The following is a 17,741-nucleotide window of genomic DNA, read 5'->3' as shown; positions in this document are numbered from 1 at the left end:
TATTAAAGTTAGTACTCCACCACTGTTTGGGTGGAATCATTTGCATTTCATTGGTTTCAATCTCTAAAAAAGTTGAATATAACAAAGTCTTGATGCAATAAAACACATCATGTTTCAAAAGGCCGTGAATGCCTCAAAGCCCAAAAATGATTTGTTACAACATGCAGCAGTGGGTGTTTTATTACCCCGTGTTGTCAGCAGTGAAAACGTTTCAACTGTCTGCCACCACATTTTGAGCGTCTCTGCGTGCACCATTCTCCTGGGGGAAAGATGATACTTGTGTTTGAGTGTTTGTTGTGTTGAAAAGCTGCTGGCAGAGAAGAAAGGGTTATCTGGGAGGGTCAAATTAGCCATAAGTCATGGATTAGAAACTAAGAGCACCTCCCCTTTACCATTGGCCTTGTATATCAGTTGTCTCAGCCTCGAGGGGAAACGTGTAATTACCAAATCAATGATCAACTGACACTGACCTTATAAATAATTTCCTCCCCACAATGCAGAGGATGAGACAGTGAGGCAAATAGGGAAACAATTTACCCTTTGCAGTGAGGGGCAGAAGGGCCGAGGAAATTGAGTATGCTTTATACAATTTCACCTAATCCAATTATAGTCAAACAAAAGAAAATAAAATGAACAGAAAGACTTTCAAATTCCATCCATCCAGCCATCCATTTTCTTCCACTCAAACAAAACCGACAAGTTTAAAAAGGAGTTACTCAATGACAAAGTAAATTTAACATAAACTAAGAGTAAATTTAACATAAAACTAAACTGTATCTATAGCTTAGTGATGATTAGTCTATGAATCCAATAAAGTTCAAAGGTTCAATAAAGCAGTAGGGTGAGGACAATCCACTGATATCTTGATTGAAAACTACACAAATCTTTTATATTTTACAGTGGATTATAGAGCCATAGATTATACATAAATGATTATGATGATATTAGGACATTTGATTTACTTCAATGTGTCGACTTTATCATGTGACTGCACATGCAGAAAGTATCTGGGTAAATCTAAAAAAAAAAAACACTAAACAAAACTGGAAGTATTTAAACAGATTAAAAAGGCTGTCAGATTTGTTGCATTCCTGCTTTTAGTCTTACATACAGTCTAATCCTTTGATTCAGGCATAAATTCTGTCTCAGAAATAAAACTGCCAGAATCTCAGTCAGACAATGATAAGCTAACGTCTAATTTTCCATCCACTCCGCACTGCACGGGAAACAAATCAAAAGTCGAGATTGATAAAAATGAAAATGACTGTGACACACTCCAAGGAATCCTTTGAATATCTTAATCACAGACACACTAAAAACAAGACCCCATCATCAAACCAAATAAAACATAATAATTACAAGAGGCAGCCAGGGAAGTGAAATGCAGAGAGAAAACATGTTTTTGTCATTCAGCCGGTAGTCCCTGAGACAACAGCTGTTGGATGCTGCAAATACTCCTGAAGTCTCCATAATCATGGCGTTATTGAAGTGAGGACAAAAAGGGCACTAATTGCAAGGGAGCAATCGGAACGCAATAGGTTACACACCCGGGTGATGCTGCACAATGCAAACGCTAAAGAGGGAGCTGAGGTGGGGGCGGGGGTGGTGAGGGGCCGGGGAGGTGTGCGTGTGTGTGTGTGTGTGTGTGTGTGTGTGTGTGTGTGTGTGTGCTCTGAGCACAACACTGCGTTGTCGCTCATTTTCAGGCAATTACCTTTCCTCGTTGTCAACAGTTGTAATAACCTCTACCATTTCCAGAACACTCGTCGGTTCTGTTAAATAATTCTGTCTTTTTAGATGTAATTACGAGTGCTGGCATGCGTAAATAAAAAGGTCCAGCTCCTTGAGACATGTCGGTGCATTGTGGAGCACCTGCACCTCGTGGTGGGCTTTCTTTAACTGACACCTAATCATTATTCCACTTGGTGAACAATTCTGTTAGTTCCTATTACACTATCCTGTTTGGTCATGTAAATAGTTGCTATAAATATTACATAGATAACTGAGATTAAGTTGTGAGGGAAAGTGTGTCACCTCTGTTTCCTTACTTCTTTTATTTTTCTTTCTGTCCTATTTTCCTTAACTTCTTAGATGTAACAATGCGAAAATCATTTTTTTTAGTCTCTGTCTTTCTTTTCTTTTCTTATTTGAATTCAGTGAATTTGAATTTTAGGCTTTGTAGATGCTGAGGTGAGGGAATGACATTGGATTAGCAGTTTTAATATAAAGTAGTTAACACAGATTGCACTTTATTCATAGCCATCCTGTTATCAAGTGAAGGTTTCAGAATTAAATGTCAAGTGGGCTGAAACAGTTTGACACATGCAATCACAGACCAAAGCTATTACTACCTTTATTACACAAACCTTGCAGTTTTAGGCAGAAAAAGTAGTAACGTGCAGGTAACCCTTTGAGTGTTTGTCTGAGGCAGCTAAACACTCTGGCCGGTGTGGCCACTAACTCGTCCCTTTTCCCTGGTTTTTATCTGCACTGACCAACGTGTTAATCCCACACTGTTGACCTGCCTTTTCCGAGGAACAGTACACACACCCAGCACAATGACCTCTCTAAATAGGACACGTGTCTATCAAGCATATATGAATTAACCATCCCCAAGAGGCTTCACCTCCTGAGCTGAGCAGCATGTGACCTCTCCCAATCCATTTTACTGCGGCACTCTGTGGCAATCAGGCTTGAATTATTAAAGTGAGCAGTGAGCAATGATCAATTCATTGCGGCCCTTGCTCGGAGACTGCCCGGCCGTACTTCAGCAGAAATGACATTGAGAACACTTGAGTATGCTTCCAGACAATGCACATAAATGTGAAATATGTCAGACCCAATATGTCAATAATCATAACTGTACAGGCTGAGGCCATGTCCGGGCTAATCCTACAGAAATGCTGTTGGATGACTATGGGGTGAGCACGTTTCAGCGCTGCGATTCCTTACAAATGCTTTCTTGACAGAAAACGAGGAGAAGCTGTGGGGTACACGTGTGGAGACGAGTTATGCAGAAGGCCTCTGGTATTGCTACTTATAAACAGTAATCGTTATATATTTTTTTAAACATACAGTATTTTGAACAAACACTCCCAAAGAACTGTAGGTCTTATAGAGGGTAGGAGGCAGAAAAAAAAAAAAAATCAGTTAACTGCAGTCTTACCTCCCTCTTATCTCCACAAATTAGAGAGGAGAAAAACAAAAGCAAAGACGTTGAAAGAGAGAGTAAGATTGCAGGCAAGTATGCAACTCAAGGAACCTGGAAGTAGGAGGAGGGTAAGGGGAAAATATATATATATAATCAAAACTTCGTGAGGAGGAGACGAGGAGCCAAGATAAACCAGTACTCAGAGCCCCCAAAACTGCAATCTCCCCTTAAGCCGGAGAGTGGCAGCTGGCAGAACAGCTGGTGAATAGGATTAATGTCAGAAGAATGAAATAAAACTCAACATATGTCCGAGCCTGAGGTGTTGGGACTGTGCGTGATTGTGCCCCCGATGGATGCCATGTGTGCAGCTGGAAGGAGCTGCTGTGCTGCTCTGCTTTCTACCCCACAAGGTCACTTTTAAGAACTAGGACCATTAAATGCTTGAATAGCAAAATGAACTTTTCATTTCCTCTCCTCTCTGCTCCTCTGCTTTAAAGCCTCTATTCAGGCAGCAGAGGGAGTCTATTGAGCACAGCTATCAATACAATGCACTCTAAAATTCGTCAGAAAGAAACAATTGCTGCTTTGATTGAATTAAGAGAGACCAAATAGGGCATGTTAAAAGAATCAGACAAGGTTAAAGTGAAATGGAGGTTTTATTAAAGCAAAATAAAATTTATCCATCCAGTGTCTTTCTTTAAACAATTTCTGAATTAAGGGGAAAAAACTTTTATTAAGTAAGACGTCTTAAAATACATTTGGTGCGACATTCATTCGTTTATTTGTTAGCTAGATAACAATAGTGCAAAAAGGAACAAAAGATGGGGAGTGCATGTATAGTGATGCATGTGTTTGGTTTGCTAGAAAGAAAAAGTGGACTTTACTTTTTGAGTCTAAGATGATGCTGATTAAGGGATCAGCACTTGGGAACATGAACATTACAAGGAGAAATAAGTAGACTAAATTTCAAATTATAATTTCCATTTGATGTTGGTAATCATTACGGTCCACACACTGTAATAAATTATAATAATTTCACACAAAAATTAAATTACTGGGTACCTTGCATTGGAGAGATTTTTTTTTTTTATTCTAGGGGTGGGGTTGGGGGGGGGGTGGTTCCATGCAATTTAACTGTCAGATATAAACTTGCCTGCTAATCAATGCCCAAAAACATTCACATTTATTCATCTATGTTAAATTAATAGATGTGTGAAGACAACGTGTAGTACTGTGATCATGGCGGTTCAGTGTTGATTTCGTAAATTAATGGGTGTCTGAATCTACAAGGACAAAAAGAGACTAATGGGATTCACATGAATGCGTTACAGTTTGCAGTGGAGCCAAGTGTCTGGTACTGTATAGACAGTGGACAACAAACACGGTACTCTTCAAAAGCTGAAGATACTCAAAACGAAGCAACCGCAATATAAATATCCAGGGTAATATACTGCATTGTTCATAATACACCATAGTGCAAATGTGTTATTGTGTGTTCCTTGCTCATTTTAGTTTAAGTAAACAATGTGTTGGGTGGGAGGGGTGGCTGCAGTGTGTGTGGTGGACATGATTGTTGGAGGGGATCTGAACTCACAGTGAGGGAATTATTAATTTCCATTCTGCAGTTTGGATTTTTCATCCCGAAATAGCAATTAAAGTTGTTTATTTAATCACGTAGCCAACTTTGTTTACTAAGATGCCAGAGTCCAGGATGTACAGATACAGTTTACTGGACTGTAAGACCAAAGGTCACTATTTTTAGATTATGTTTTAAGCTGAGAGAGAGAGAGAGAGAGAGAGAGAGAGAGAGAGAGATTCCTGCACCCAACAAAAATCCCCCTTTTTTTTTCCCCTCAAAAAAACTTTAAGATTTATAGGACTTTTTAAAAATTTGACCAACATATTTGACAAACAAATAAAATACACTAAAAAAAAAGTACAGTATACTATTATTTCTTGGGCCAAAACCACTAGTTAAAGAAATCATGAAGTTACCATAGCAATTCTAAAGGTTAAGCATTCCAGCTACTGGAAAGTGTCTCAATGTGCTGTTGTTCAAGTTCAGCAACAATAGAAGCTGTATTTTTCTTTACCCTTTTTTGTGGGATACAGAGCCATACAGACTACAACCTGCTGGCAAAGATGGAGAAATTTGCTTCTCATAAGAGACTGAGCTCATTGGTCCAGCTCACAACGATTAAACTAACGACAGACTCGCATTATTGACTTTGTTGCGCAAAGTGACGACCAACGAGAAAAAAATGACAAAAGAAGGAAGGAAAGGAGGAGGAGTTGTGCAGTAAAGAATGTAAAGTCCCAGTTTTCTTGTTCTAAAATAATGAAGATAAGAACGATAACAAGTAATGCTGATAACAAATGATTCACTTTATTTATTAAAATAATATCCTCAAGCTATTTTGTTGATCTCCAGGATATGAAATTGATAATGTGATATCAATTGCATGTTAAACACTGGAGAAATTATACTGCATTGAAGGTACTTTTAAAGAGCGATGACATTAGTCAACTGATTTGCTTTGCAATGCAATAAAAACCTATTTCTATTCATTTGTTCTGACATTTTCATTACATCTCATTGTGCGTGTAATGTTATTGAACAAGGAGAAAGAAAAAGCCTTGAGTGGGAGGAAACAAATGTTTCATCACTACTGATTAAATAATCTCTTTGTTCAATAGGCAGCCTGTCAGAGTTGGATGTAATAAATTCACACTTGCTTTTTTGGGGAGAAAACAATGCAAATATGTTAATAGGTTGCATCTACATTAGTTGTCATGTTTGGTTGTGTCAAGGTGGATCTCTTCGCTGGAAGGCTGACGTATCTCTGACTTACAGAACAAGTCTGAAATGTGCTCTGAAATCATTAGCAGGCAACAGAGGCCGTCTGTGCCCAGGGTGTAAGTTACACTCACACTATTTTGATCCTCGGTCAGATGACACCGATTCTTTGTCGAGTTATGTGTGGAGAATGCTTGGGAGCTGAATGCCACAGCTAGGACAGCGATACTTAGCTGGCACACAGTTTTCAAAGTGTAACCCAATTGCAGACGCACGCAAATGCGCACACACATGCACACTGCAAGGTACACATGCCCTCACTCTGCCCCACATCCCACTGAGGAATAGCCCCTTTCCTTTCCATTTCTGACTGCCACAGCCCCTCCTTCTCCACTTCTCTGCCTATGTAACTATGTGAAGTTTGACAAATATATGACCCTCATCGTATTCACTTCCTGCAAAACTGGCCTTTTATCTCTTAGTTCTGTGCTTCATGGTCCAATGACAAATATAGCACCTTATATATATATATATATATATATATATATATATATATATATATATATATATATATATATATATATATATATATATATATATATATATATATGTGAGCATTTCACCATCTCTGCTTCATTACAAAAACAGTAGTTTCATACTTGTAAATCTAAGAAAAAGCATTAATTCAAATTCTTCCAGATTTCTGCTGCAGAAGCAGTGATGTCATTAATTGCGTTTCTAGGCCGTTCGTTAGAAATGCAGTTGATGAGGCATACCTACAACCAGCGTGTGGGTGTGTGAGCATATAAAGACAAGCAAGCCTCTGTGCAACCCTGGCTGTGATTTGTCTCTCAGAGACACCCGTTTCCTCCTATCAAGGGGATCCTGTGCAGCCAGTAAGCCAGGATCACAATGGGTGTTTTGTGCTGCATGGGTGCAGGGGGACATGCTCAACAGCTGAAACCCGGGAAGATGGCCCCTGGAATGCTCCACAGCAGTTGCTACTGTTGACTAATCGGAATATGAGAACTGGGGAAGGTGATCTTGAATGCAAAGAATGGCACATTGAAGAAGCAGCTGCTTGTTTTGTCATCTGAATGACCAAGACAGCAGAAAGGGTTCCCGTTTTAAAAGGGGCAACAAAATCTATATCTTAGCTTGTGTAAAGTGAAACCTGCATTGGCCTCCGTTGCCCTATGGGGACATGCCTGTGTTATGTGAAGGCTCTGTTTTGGAACAGATAGTAAATACATAATTCAGCAGTGGACCAGGCTCTCGGAGCTGCCTATTTCTCTCATGAAGCCACTCCATTTAGCAGTGGGCTCTGATCTCAACCTGGCAGAGGAGCAACTTTGTCACTAGAGAGTAAGAAAGGGTTGAAGACAAAATTTACAGGAGGAGGGAATATGGTGATCTGGAAAGATAGTAGTGACGGGAGGAGAAAAACCCCCTGAAAAACAACAGAAGGGAGGATGAAGATGGGGGTAGGGGGCTGACGGGACAAGAGGAAATGCAGAAACCAGAGAAGAAGGAAGAGGATGGCAAAGTCAGAACAGGGAGGAGTGAGGGGCAGGGTAGCCTTTTTTGTGAAAGTTCACATGTCAGGCTGGCAGGCTGCCCGCGGCATACAGCCGAAAAATCTATTTAACGTCTGCTTCACGGGGTGACAAGAGGGTTGATTGGCAGAGAGCAGAGAGCCACTTTTGATCATGTGTCCTAACAAGCGATTCCAGCTCATGTCTCCTCAGCCTGAACAGAGCTACATTACCTATTCAAACAAAAGTGACAGACCAGAGCACTGCTCCGCTGAGCTGGTGCACCACGCCACAGGCCAGCAGAGAGCACACGCGCACACACAGACACACACACACACACACACACACAGACACACACACACACACACACACATACAGGAAGCCCACCCCCATCCCCACTGACATACAGTACCATATGTAAGCATACACACAACTACACAATATGGACTATTTGATCAACTAGATAACTTACATCAAGTAAAAGAACCTGTTAAAGTATTTAACGACAATGGAAAAAACATTAAAGGAGGTGGGAACGGGCCATGCAGAAGATATGCTGATTCTTCACTGATCCTTACTTAACCTTTGTGTGCATCCTGCCAGGAGGGTCCTGGCTTTACACTGTCCAGTAGATGCCACAGTGATAGGCAGCGTTGAGCTATGTGTGAAGAATGCCTCAAAATCTGCAACCAAGGCAACTGGGTTTCCAGCCCTCATTGCATATGCATAGAGTCAGAGGCTCATGCTCAGATCATTATAACAAAGATTCCTATTAATTAGGTGGGATAAAGCAGAACCAGATGACATGGCAGCTGGGATGAGACGAGAGGGGAGAAGGGCGGGAACTAAAAGAGGAGGTGAGAAAGTGCAGCAGTCTGTTTTGGGGGGAGGGAAGGTATATTTTTGCGAATATAATGTATAATACAGGTTATAAATATGCATTCGGAAAACCAAGATTCTTTTGATGCTGCATTTAAATGCTGCATTTAAACAAAATACAAATCAAAAAATAAATCCATTAACACTGCCGAGCACCTGCAGCCAATTGTCAGTGAGCCTCCATGTAGAGTCAGAAGAGGTTGTGACACTGACAGGGGAAAGTGTTACAACAGAGTCAAGAGTTCATCAGTGCTAATCAGACCACAGGCTTAGAGCTGATCCTATTCTCTTCCAAAGCTTTCACCCATCCCTGAATCTCATTACACGCCGTGTTGTAATAGAGGATAATGACCTGGGGCCACTCACACAATACTGATCACTCCCCCACACTCAACCTACTACACAGTCATTATACAGTGATAATACACAATCTGGCCAGAGGGATTATGCTTACAAATAGAGAAGAGGTAATAAAAGCAGAAGGTGAGGAAGACACGTCTATGTAGTAACACTGAACCACACACCGTTTGCACATATGACCGAACACAATCATTCCGGTGGCACACCCCACTGTGCTGCTCGATGTCACCGGCAATGGTTCGGTAGGGGGAACTCTTTTCTTAGTAGAAGGATATTTAATTCCTTCTACCTCGAGATAAAAAGCAGTTGCAGTTTGGCTGGTGGTACGGCTTCCCCTCGCTGAACTAATTAGCCATGACTTTGTCAAAGGGCTCCAGGTGTTGGCTGTTCTGCTGGTGCACCTACTGAATCCACTCTGACTGGTCTTGAAAGGCTGCAGTCTTAGAATATCTGCCCATCTCTGCGTCTTGACACTTTTGTTATTGTTATGTTTAGATAAAAGATTATATGTGAAAACTCTCCACTATCAAATATTATCAGGCTACCCCTTTTCCCAGTACGGTTTTCTGAATAGCATCCTAAGAACTGAGCGGCTGTATTGTAATGCTGAACACTAAAGCTTTTGTTGTCAGCAGTGGTAAAAACAGAGTAAGGTACAAAGGGGATTTTTGGATAGGAACTTTTACTGAATCCTTTTTAAATTAAAAAATAAATAAAATATATAGAATATTGATGTTTTCCAGCTGTTTGTACTCTTTACAAAAAACTACATTACTTAACAAAGAGATGGAATTAGATTGCCTGTGTTTTAAAACGTAACTGCACTGAATATTATTCTTCACTGGGCTGGCAAGGTTTCAACAAGTAGACAGTGACTCTGGAAAATCCCTAAAAGGTAAAACTGGATGCTGAAACCAAATTAGCCGTCCTTGTCTTGGGGACGATCATAAAGACTGTACGCACAAGAATTTCTCTGTTGACTTGCACAGTATTGATTCATACTTTAGTGCATTATATAAAACTGTTCTAATTGCATGTGAATCAAATCAAGGTCACCTTGGGTTTTTATAATCATGGCTATTTTTCTTTTTACCCTAATACTTTATACTGACATTTTTAACTCTTGACAAGTGCTGTCTGGAGACTTATCCATAAATAATGCATTTACAATACCTAGTAAATAAACATGGGGCACAATCGTTAGCCCTGCTGGCAACTGGGCCTGATAGAGCTTTTACAGCAAAGGTGACTATTCAGCTAAATGCAGTGCTCGCTGCTGGGAGGACATTTTCATTCATTAGCACAGTCACAAGCACTTAAAGCACTTTAAGGAGCAGAAATGGAGAGTAAAGGTGGAAGGATAGAGAGGGTGAAAGGGTACGAATATATAGAGATGAGGGGATAAAGGAATAATAGCTAATACTGAGCAGTGGCTCTATTTTATTTTATTTTTATTATATTTTACTTTTTATTATCCATTGTAGTAAACAAAGACACCTCACCAATCATTTTCAGGAATACAGATAGACTACATCCAATACTATTGGAAGAAGTCAAAAAAGTACCATCTATTAACTTAGGAATTGTCTTCACACCCTCATTCCTACCCCAACCATTCATGTACTGTATTTTTAAGTTTTGTTAAGGCTTTGAGAAGGCTGCCACTATTCTCTAACTGTCATTTGTGGTTCTTGCAGTATAGAAAAATTGCCTCTAGAAGCTCAATAGCAAGGAGACCAGAAATAGCTATTCAGGACTGTCAACAATATATGCCAAGGAAGCATTTCAGACCAAGGTTTTCTGCAATCTTCATATAATTTTACGTTTTATGTTCCATCTACAAGCAATGTAGTGTGAGAAATATACCGCAGACCACTTGCTGTCCCTCTACAACTGATGTTACTGCATTTATCCTCAGTCTATCAAGACAATGAGCTATCTTGACTAGACAAGGAAGGCCAGGGAAGAATGGTACCAGATGGTGAGGAGTCTCTGAGGACCTCAGTGACCCCGACCAGGCAGACATCAAAGCAGCAGAATTAGACACAACAGTTGTCATGTGTAGATAAGCTATATATTTAGCTCATCTGTTGCTTGTGGTATATTAGCAACATCATTAAGACAACAAATGGCATTCTTGCACGTTCTGTTGTACATTAATCCTGCCCTTTTTCATTTTCAACTGTGCCCCCTGTATAGAAACAAAGCCATAAGATTAAGATTTCTCAAAGGTTTCTCTGAGATTTTCCTTGGGCAGTTTCTTAGAGTTCTTCTCCCCCGTTTTACAGTAATCACATATCATCACCACTGAGGCTTCCTCAAGTGCTCTCCAGAAAAGAGTGTCCCACAGTTCTTGTAGCTTGGGGACAGCACACTGAACCTTGTGAGCCTCTTGTATTCTGCGTGTTTCCAGCTCAGAAACTAATTTCTGCCAACAAGGGAGTTTATTTTGGTGATGATGATACACAACACATGAGGCGGACCAAGTCACTATTATTAACAGGAGATTAAAACAGCTGTATGATACTCTAAAGCACCCTCTCCTCCCTGCGCCAACATACGGCACTGGATTACAAGCTGCACTTGACCATTTAAATTACTGCAACAACCAGCCTTCACCAGCTGGGGCTCATTACCATAATGCCCGCTGTTGCTGCCGAGAGCACTGACAGTCTTGCCCTGAAAATCAACTCCACAAGAAACAAGACACATGAAAAATTTTCTTACCTTAGGGTAAAACTCAGCAGTAGTAGCAGAACCACTTTTTAGTAGCAGTACTAACTTTCTTCTGACCAGAAATTGTCCTGCATTGGTCAGTCATTCTTGTCTCGTGGGATCAACTCCACATCTCCAAATCGCTGTCAAAACTAGTAAGAAGAATACAGCCTGCGCCTAATATGACGTCTGCTGGTGTGGAGAAAAAACTGGAGCCTTCGGGAAAAACACCCCAAAAACATGGGGGAGACATAGCAACATATCTACTGTCTGCATTTTGATATTTATTAAGAGCTTCAACTGTTTTTTCAGCTAAGTATGTTGGCAAATTGCCAATATGAGTGGTCATTAAATGAAAGTAAAAACAATTATTAAACTAATTAACCTATCTAAATCTAGCTTGTTTAATGTTGTTTAATATCTCAACTTTTATTTGTCATTGTGATCCTTTTTACATAATCAGGTTTTAAAAAAAAAAGGCTCTAATTGATTGGTATTCAGTGGAATATGGACTGTCTTCTAATATCTAAATGACAACACAAATAATCAGTCTCATATCAGGATGTGGCTAAATGATTAACTGATGAGAGGCCTGTGACGCTCTGATACAAAGATCGCCAAACGAACACTTAAAAAAGAAGTGGCAAATTATTTTTAGGCTAACAGAGGTCTAATTTATTCGTCTGATGAAGTGCTTAAGCTAAGAGCTCCCCAGACACTAAATGAGACACATGCATTCCCGAGGGGGTTTAACATTTGATTGGATGTAGTTATATTACTACAGCCCTAATTAAGAAGGGGGATGTGTTTCAGCAGCTCTTTCAAATATTTGTTTTTCCGCCATACTCTTGATAGACTGCAGGCAGTAGGAGGGAAAGCCAAGCAGGGTGAAATGGCAGCAGATATGACAGAGACCTAACAGTCTCATCACAGAAAGGGATTTCTTTTTCTCCATCTCTAATTGTAGCAAAACTGAAAAAAAAAAAAAAAAAAAAAAAAACTGAACTATTCACGGTGTATTGAATAAGATGAATTAATTAAGCACATGAAACAGGTAAAATCCTTGAGAAGGGCTTGGGTTGTTTGCGGTTAGCAAACTTTGATGAATAACTGCGCATGGTGAAAAGTGTTCTATGTAGCAAAATAAAAAGGAGGTAATGTTCCTGGCATCAGGTCAGCACTATAAGTTTTATAGTCAAAGAGTTTTCCTTGGCATGGAAGAAGACCACACTTATGTTGAGGTGCACTGCCACACAGTCTTTGTCATGTTGGAAGAAGTTCAGGACAAACTGGAAATAGTGTAACGTCAGAATTCCCAGCTTGAGTGTGCCCGCATGAGTGTTTGAGACAGAGAGATACAGGAGAAAAGAGGCAGACAGTCAGGAAGCGTGAAAACTATTAAAGAAACGGGAAAATGTGGAAAGATCAAGGACATTTAGGGGGGAAGAAGGTAAAGTATTCCTATGCCCATACCTACACGCACACACACACACACACACACACACACACACACACACACACACACACACACACACACACACACACACACACACACACACACACACACACGAGTGACGAGTCATACCGTCTTGCTCTGTCTTTGTCATCTCCTCTAGCTTCTTCTGCTTCAGAGTGTCCACTACGTCTGCCAGGCTTCCTTTGCGGCGCTCTGGAGTTCCAAACGCTGATCCGCTCAGCAGGTCACTCCGCTCCCGGGCCCCCTCCTCAGGCTTGTGTGGGGAAGTGGAATTGTTCCGGAAAGAGTACAGGGAGCATACTTTATTGCTGTCAGATTCCTGTAAGACAAACAGAAGTTGGGAGGGGAGGCAACAAGGGATGGGATTTGTATTAAGTGATGAGTGTGTTTCTGTGTTCTGTCAGGGGCTCCATTCAGTGTTCTGACAGTTTTTCATTCAAATGCAGTGATTGCTAGGTTTTTGCAGCTCATGGGCGATTTGGCCATATTAAATGGCTCCTCTCTGGCTTTTCATGCAGCAGCTTCTGTATTCTCAACAGTGATAGCTGCTCTGATAAATGAAATATGACAAGTGAAAAAATTGAGATGAAATGATGAGGTACACTTTCATGGGGCATATCCATAATGTGGCTCAGGCTTTACTTTTCATCTGCAGAGACTACACAGAGAAACCGCCCAGCTGTAATCTCTCAAATTGCTGTTGAGTGTGCATTTGTGTTAGGGTGACTGCTGTGTAATTTGTTCATTTTCTAGTGGAGACCTATTCTCAGCTGAGTGCCTCGAGCCATCGTAAATCTGTGTCCTGTCTCAAGCTGTTGTTGTTTTTTCATCCCACCTGTGTATGGTTTAGTATTTAACTAAGGGTCCTGTCTCAGGCTGACTGGCTGAGTGTTCCCTGTGCACAAACAGAGACATAAAGGAATGGGGGAGAAGAATGGGGGATGGCTTGAGGGGGAGAGAGAGAGAGAGAAAGAGAGGGGAAGAGAGTACTCTGCACATGGGAGTGTATAGTCAGCGCACAGACGATGGCTGAGAATTACATTTGACAGAAGGTGGTGTTAATTATGGTTTGTGCAGTCTGAGAAAGCAGAAGGTAGCTAAGCAGCCAGGAGTTGCAGCCTTTAACAGGGGAACAGTTACTGATTTAAACTTTGGCCCACACAGTGAAGATCTGAATCCAAAATATACTGCAGGCCTGACATGCAAGAAAAAAAAGAGGGAGCTTTAATCAGCAGCAGTGTGATAAGAGTGTATTACAACATGGTTAAGTGATGCAACCATGTCTGGAGATGCTGACAGTCCCAAATAAAAAGTCGGGAATGCAGTAAACCAGGCAAGAGTGTTGACAGTGCCGAGTTCTCATCCCCGTGTGGCACGCTGAGCTCGAGGCAGAGTTGCAGTGGAGTGTAGGGTGGTCTGGTACCAAGTGCCAGGGTGGCACGACCAACCGGCCTACTCTGCACCTCCCAGCCCGGTGCTGGATCATTATGCAGCATGGCAGAGACAGTTGAGAGTGCTCGAGGGGAGTGGAGCAGTGCTGGGTTAATCAGCTGGCGTGGGTTCAGGGCACAGCCCACACAGAGGCATGGCACAGCAATAGAGTCAGGTAATCAGCAAAGGCAACACTCTCATTCCTTCCACCTTATGCCCTTTTCTTTTCTTCATCTCTCACTGCCCTCTTCCATATTACTGTTTTTCTCTTTGCCTCATTTTGGCTTTTTTACTCTCCTTTTGAGTCCTTACTTCCACTTACTATTCAACCTATTATTCTGTTTAAATACCTCTCAAGCATAGAAGATGGCATAGATATAAAGAAGTACACTCCCAACTGCACACTATAACATTTAAGAGTGTCCTAACACAAAGGCAAGACAAGACAGTAATATAGAAATAATAAAACACTTAACCTTTAACATTTAAAATAGCTACTATCCACTTTCATGCGATGTGCTTGACTCAAATTCAAATAAAACATTTTCAGACCTGCAGACTCTTTGTGTTACTTTGATGGCTGCTGGCCTTGTTTATTTCAGTGAAAGATCAGTTTTATACTTTCTTTAAACATTTTGGTGAGTGGTGTCCTCACACTGCTTCTTCTTCTTCTTCTTTTTTTTTTAAAAAAGGTTTTTTGTATTTAGTTAAGACTTTAAAAATCATTAAGGGCTTACAACACTCAACGTTCAGTTTCTGAAATTTTCTTTAAATTTCTGTGATCTACTCTGTAAACATAGTTTTACAGATATAGTAATAATAGTATCGCTAGTATTATAGTATTTACGCTTCTGATTAGATACTGGTTGTAGGTGTTGATAAAGCATTTTTATGGCTCTACATCATAAAATTCACTAAATTCCTGTTGCTGACATACTGACAAGAACCTGAGAAATCCTGTGCCTGTGTGTGTATGTGTCTGCATGTGTGTTGTGTTAAGGTGTTGAGGGTCTCAGTGGCAAACTGCAGAGCTACTTCAGAAGCCCTCTGGGTCTCTTTACTGCAGGCCCGTCTGTCACAGACAACCACCTGCCTCCTGTGTCTATAGCCCACAAGTGCCTGTGCTCTTCCTCACTCTGCTCATATCAAAGCAGCGCTGCACTTAAAATGCGCAGCATCTGGGGGTCTTGCCGCAGATGTAGCTTACACAAAACACAAGAAACAACACACACACTGAGCATTTTTTTTTTTTTTAACAGTAACGCGATTCCAAAGCAAACCAAAGAAAGCAGATAAGACTACATGCCCTTTCCAGCTGCCATAAAGTAATTTTATGTGCTGTTCACATTTCACAGAGGAGAGTTAGAGATACCCTCTTTAACCTAATAATAGTTCATGGTTTAGTGTTTGGCAGAGTTGCCTATCTGAAGGCTTCAGAATCCCTGAGGTTTCACAGTATTAGAGAACCATGGGGCTGGAGCTGGTGATAGAATATCAGCTAAGCTTCTTTGTACAAGCCAGGAACAATGAGTGCTGCTCTGCTTGGCTCTTGAATACCCCCGAGAGGACAGTAAGACATAAGTGCATGCTCATAGCTTTCTGGTCTTTACTTAAATAAAACTTCATCATTTATGTCCCACAACAGTTCTGACAGTTTTCTTTCACTCCATAGGTACTACAGAGCCGCAACATAATAATCAAGAGGTTTAAAAACTTACAATATAATGGATAACTTTAGCAGATTTCATCGGCAGGGTGTCAAACAGATAGCTGTACTGGCTCCATTATCTTTTGACTTGAAAATTTTGTTATTGCAAATATATATTTTATACTGTGTGATGCTCTATGTGAACCATTTGCTGTCCCCAGTGACTGGTAGGAAATGAGCTCAAATCAGTCTGATTTTACAATTATTTTCATCTGAAAAAAAGGGGTTTTGTGAAAATGTGTCAGACTTTTGAAATGTTTGGCATTAGTGGTTAACCAGCATGGGCTTTATTAAAGGTTTGTTTTGCAACTATGTATGAATGTCTCACCATGCGCTGCTGGGCCGACACCAGGCTGTCCCAGTCGCTCTCTGATGGTACACTGCTGAGCGGCTGCAGTTCATCAGGGGCTTTTCCATGGAGCAGACTGTGCAGTGGCAGCTGTGGTGTGCCGTGGGCCTCTGCGCTTTCCTCTTTCTCCCAAGACAAATGCTCCTGACTCATGGCATCATCCCCATCAACCACAGAGGCAAAAGGAGACGTGGCTTGCTTGGAAGACATGACTCTGCTGTGGAGCAAAGAAACAAAATAACAGTTTAAAAAATGTTTATGACCTATAGATGGATGGATGGATGGATGGATGGACAAGCTTATAGCTGTTTCTTTAAGTGTTTCATGAATGAGTGGCAATAATATTTTTCTTTTTTTCCATTTCTGGGATTACAGGTAGTGCACCTGAGCAGATGATGCTTCATGAGCTGAATGATTAACTGGCTGTCACCTGTTGCTGAGTTTGGGGTCATGGGGTCCCTAATCCTTTGTTTAATGCAGATGGATGACTTGATCTGGGGCTGGAACCATGCCTATTTGAGTTCTGGTCCAAACCCCACAACAGTTACTCAGGCAGCAGGTCAGACAGAGAGGAACTAAAATCCAGATAAAAAGTGAAAAACCTAACAAATGTGCTAACTCCTCGTACAAGGTTGCTTTTTTCCTCTTTCCTCCTTCTCTTTAATTAATAAGCTACCTAAATAATGTTCTCTAATTTTCAAACATATTTGGCTTTGTCCTCCAAACATCTTAATTATTTAGTAATTTTCCTCATGTGGTTTTCTTTCACTTCGAAGCAATCAGATACAAACAAAAGCCAGCCTTGTCTTCTTTTGTTTCCGCGCATCAAATGAGGAAATTATTAACATTTTGGTGACAGTGTTCCCCCAGGCCATCAAATCCTACTTAAGCGGCTTAAAAACCAAAGCTCACAGGAGGACTAAATTCACAAATCTGTCACATGCTTTCATGAATATTACAGTGAAGAGTGCACTTGACATATCAGGTGCAAAGGAAACTCATGCTAATTCTAATTTCTTTCTCTTTTTTTTACAATCCAACTCTTTTCGGTGTAAAATTTATACAACCAATTCCGCGTTTTCTCACAATTAATGAGCCTGCACTCATGCTGTGTGCTACAATGAATGAAATTAAACACTGTGCCAGAAAATCTAATTATGTGTTTGGTTTTAAATTAAAAAGGGGATAATATGGCCTTCCTACTGATCTGAAGTGGAAAGAGGGAGCCAGAGCATATTTAGCTGCTAATCTACCTTTCCCTGAGCTGTTGTTCTGTTTATTCTTCTCAACTATGGGACATCGACTGTTAAAACCAGGCTTTAAATACTCAGAGTGCAGT

General features: G+C 40.7%; 1 protein-coding gene across 2 annotated transcripts in view; it reads right to left on the bottom strand.

Annotated features, from left to right (window-relative positions):
* sox6 (SRY-box transcription factor 6) overlaps positions 1-17,741 on the bottom strand; it is a 125,797-nt gene that overhangs the window by 65,524 nt on the left and 42,532 nt on the right. For both annotated transcript variants that reach the window (XM_030722782.1, XM_030722791.1), the window contains exons 4-5: positions 16,382-16,619; positions 13,023-13,233 (exon numbers count right to left, since the gene is read on the bottom strand). In XM_030722782.1, the coding sequence (XP_030578642.1) occupies positions 13,023-13,233; positions 16,382-16,619 (449 nt within the window). The remainder of the gene's footprint in view (positions 1-13,022; positions 13,234-16,381; positions 16,620-17,741) is intronic.

The sequence above is a fragment of the Archocentrus centrarchus genome, chromosome 3 (genome assembly GCF_007364275.1).
Source record: "Archocentrus centrarchus isolate MPI-CPG fArcCen1 chromosome 3, fArcCen1, whole genome shotgun sequence".
NCBI lineage: Eukaryota > Metazoa > Chordata > Actinopteri > Cichliformes > Cichlidae > Archocentrus > Archocentrus centrarchus.
Note: the sequence above shows the minus strand (reverse complement) of the source record. Positions and strands in the feature narration are given on the sequence as shown.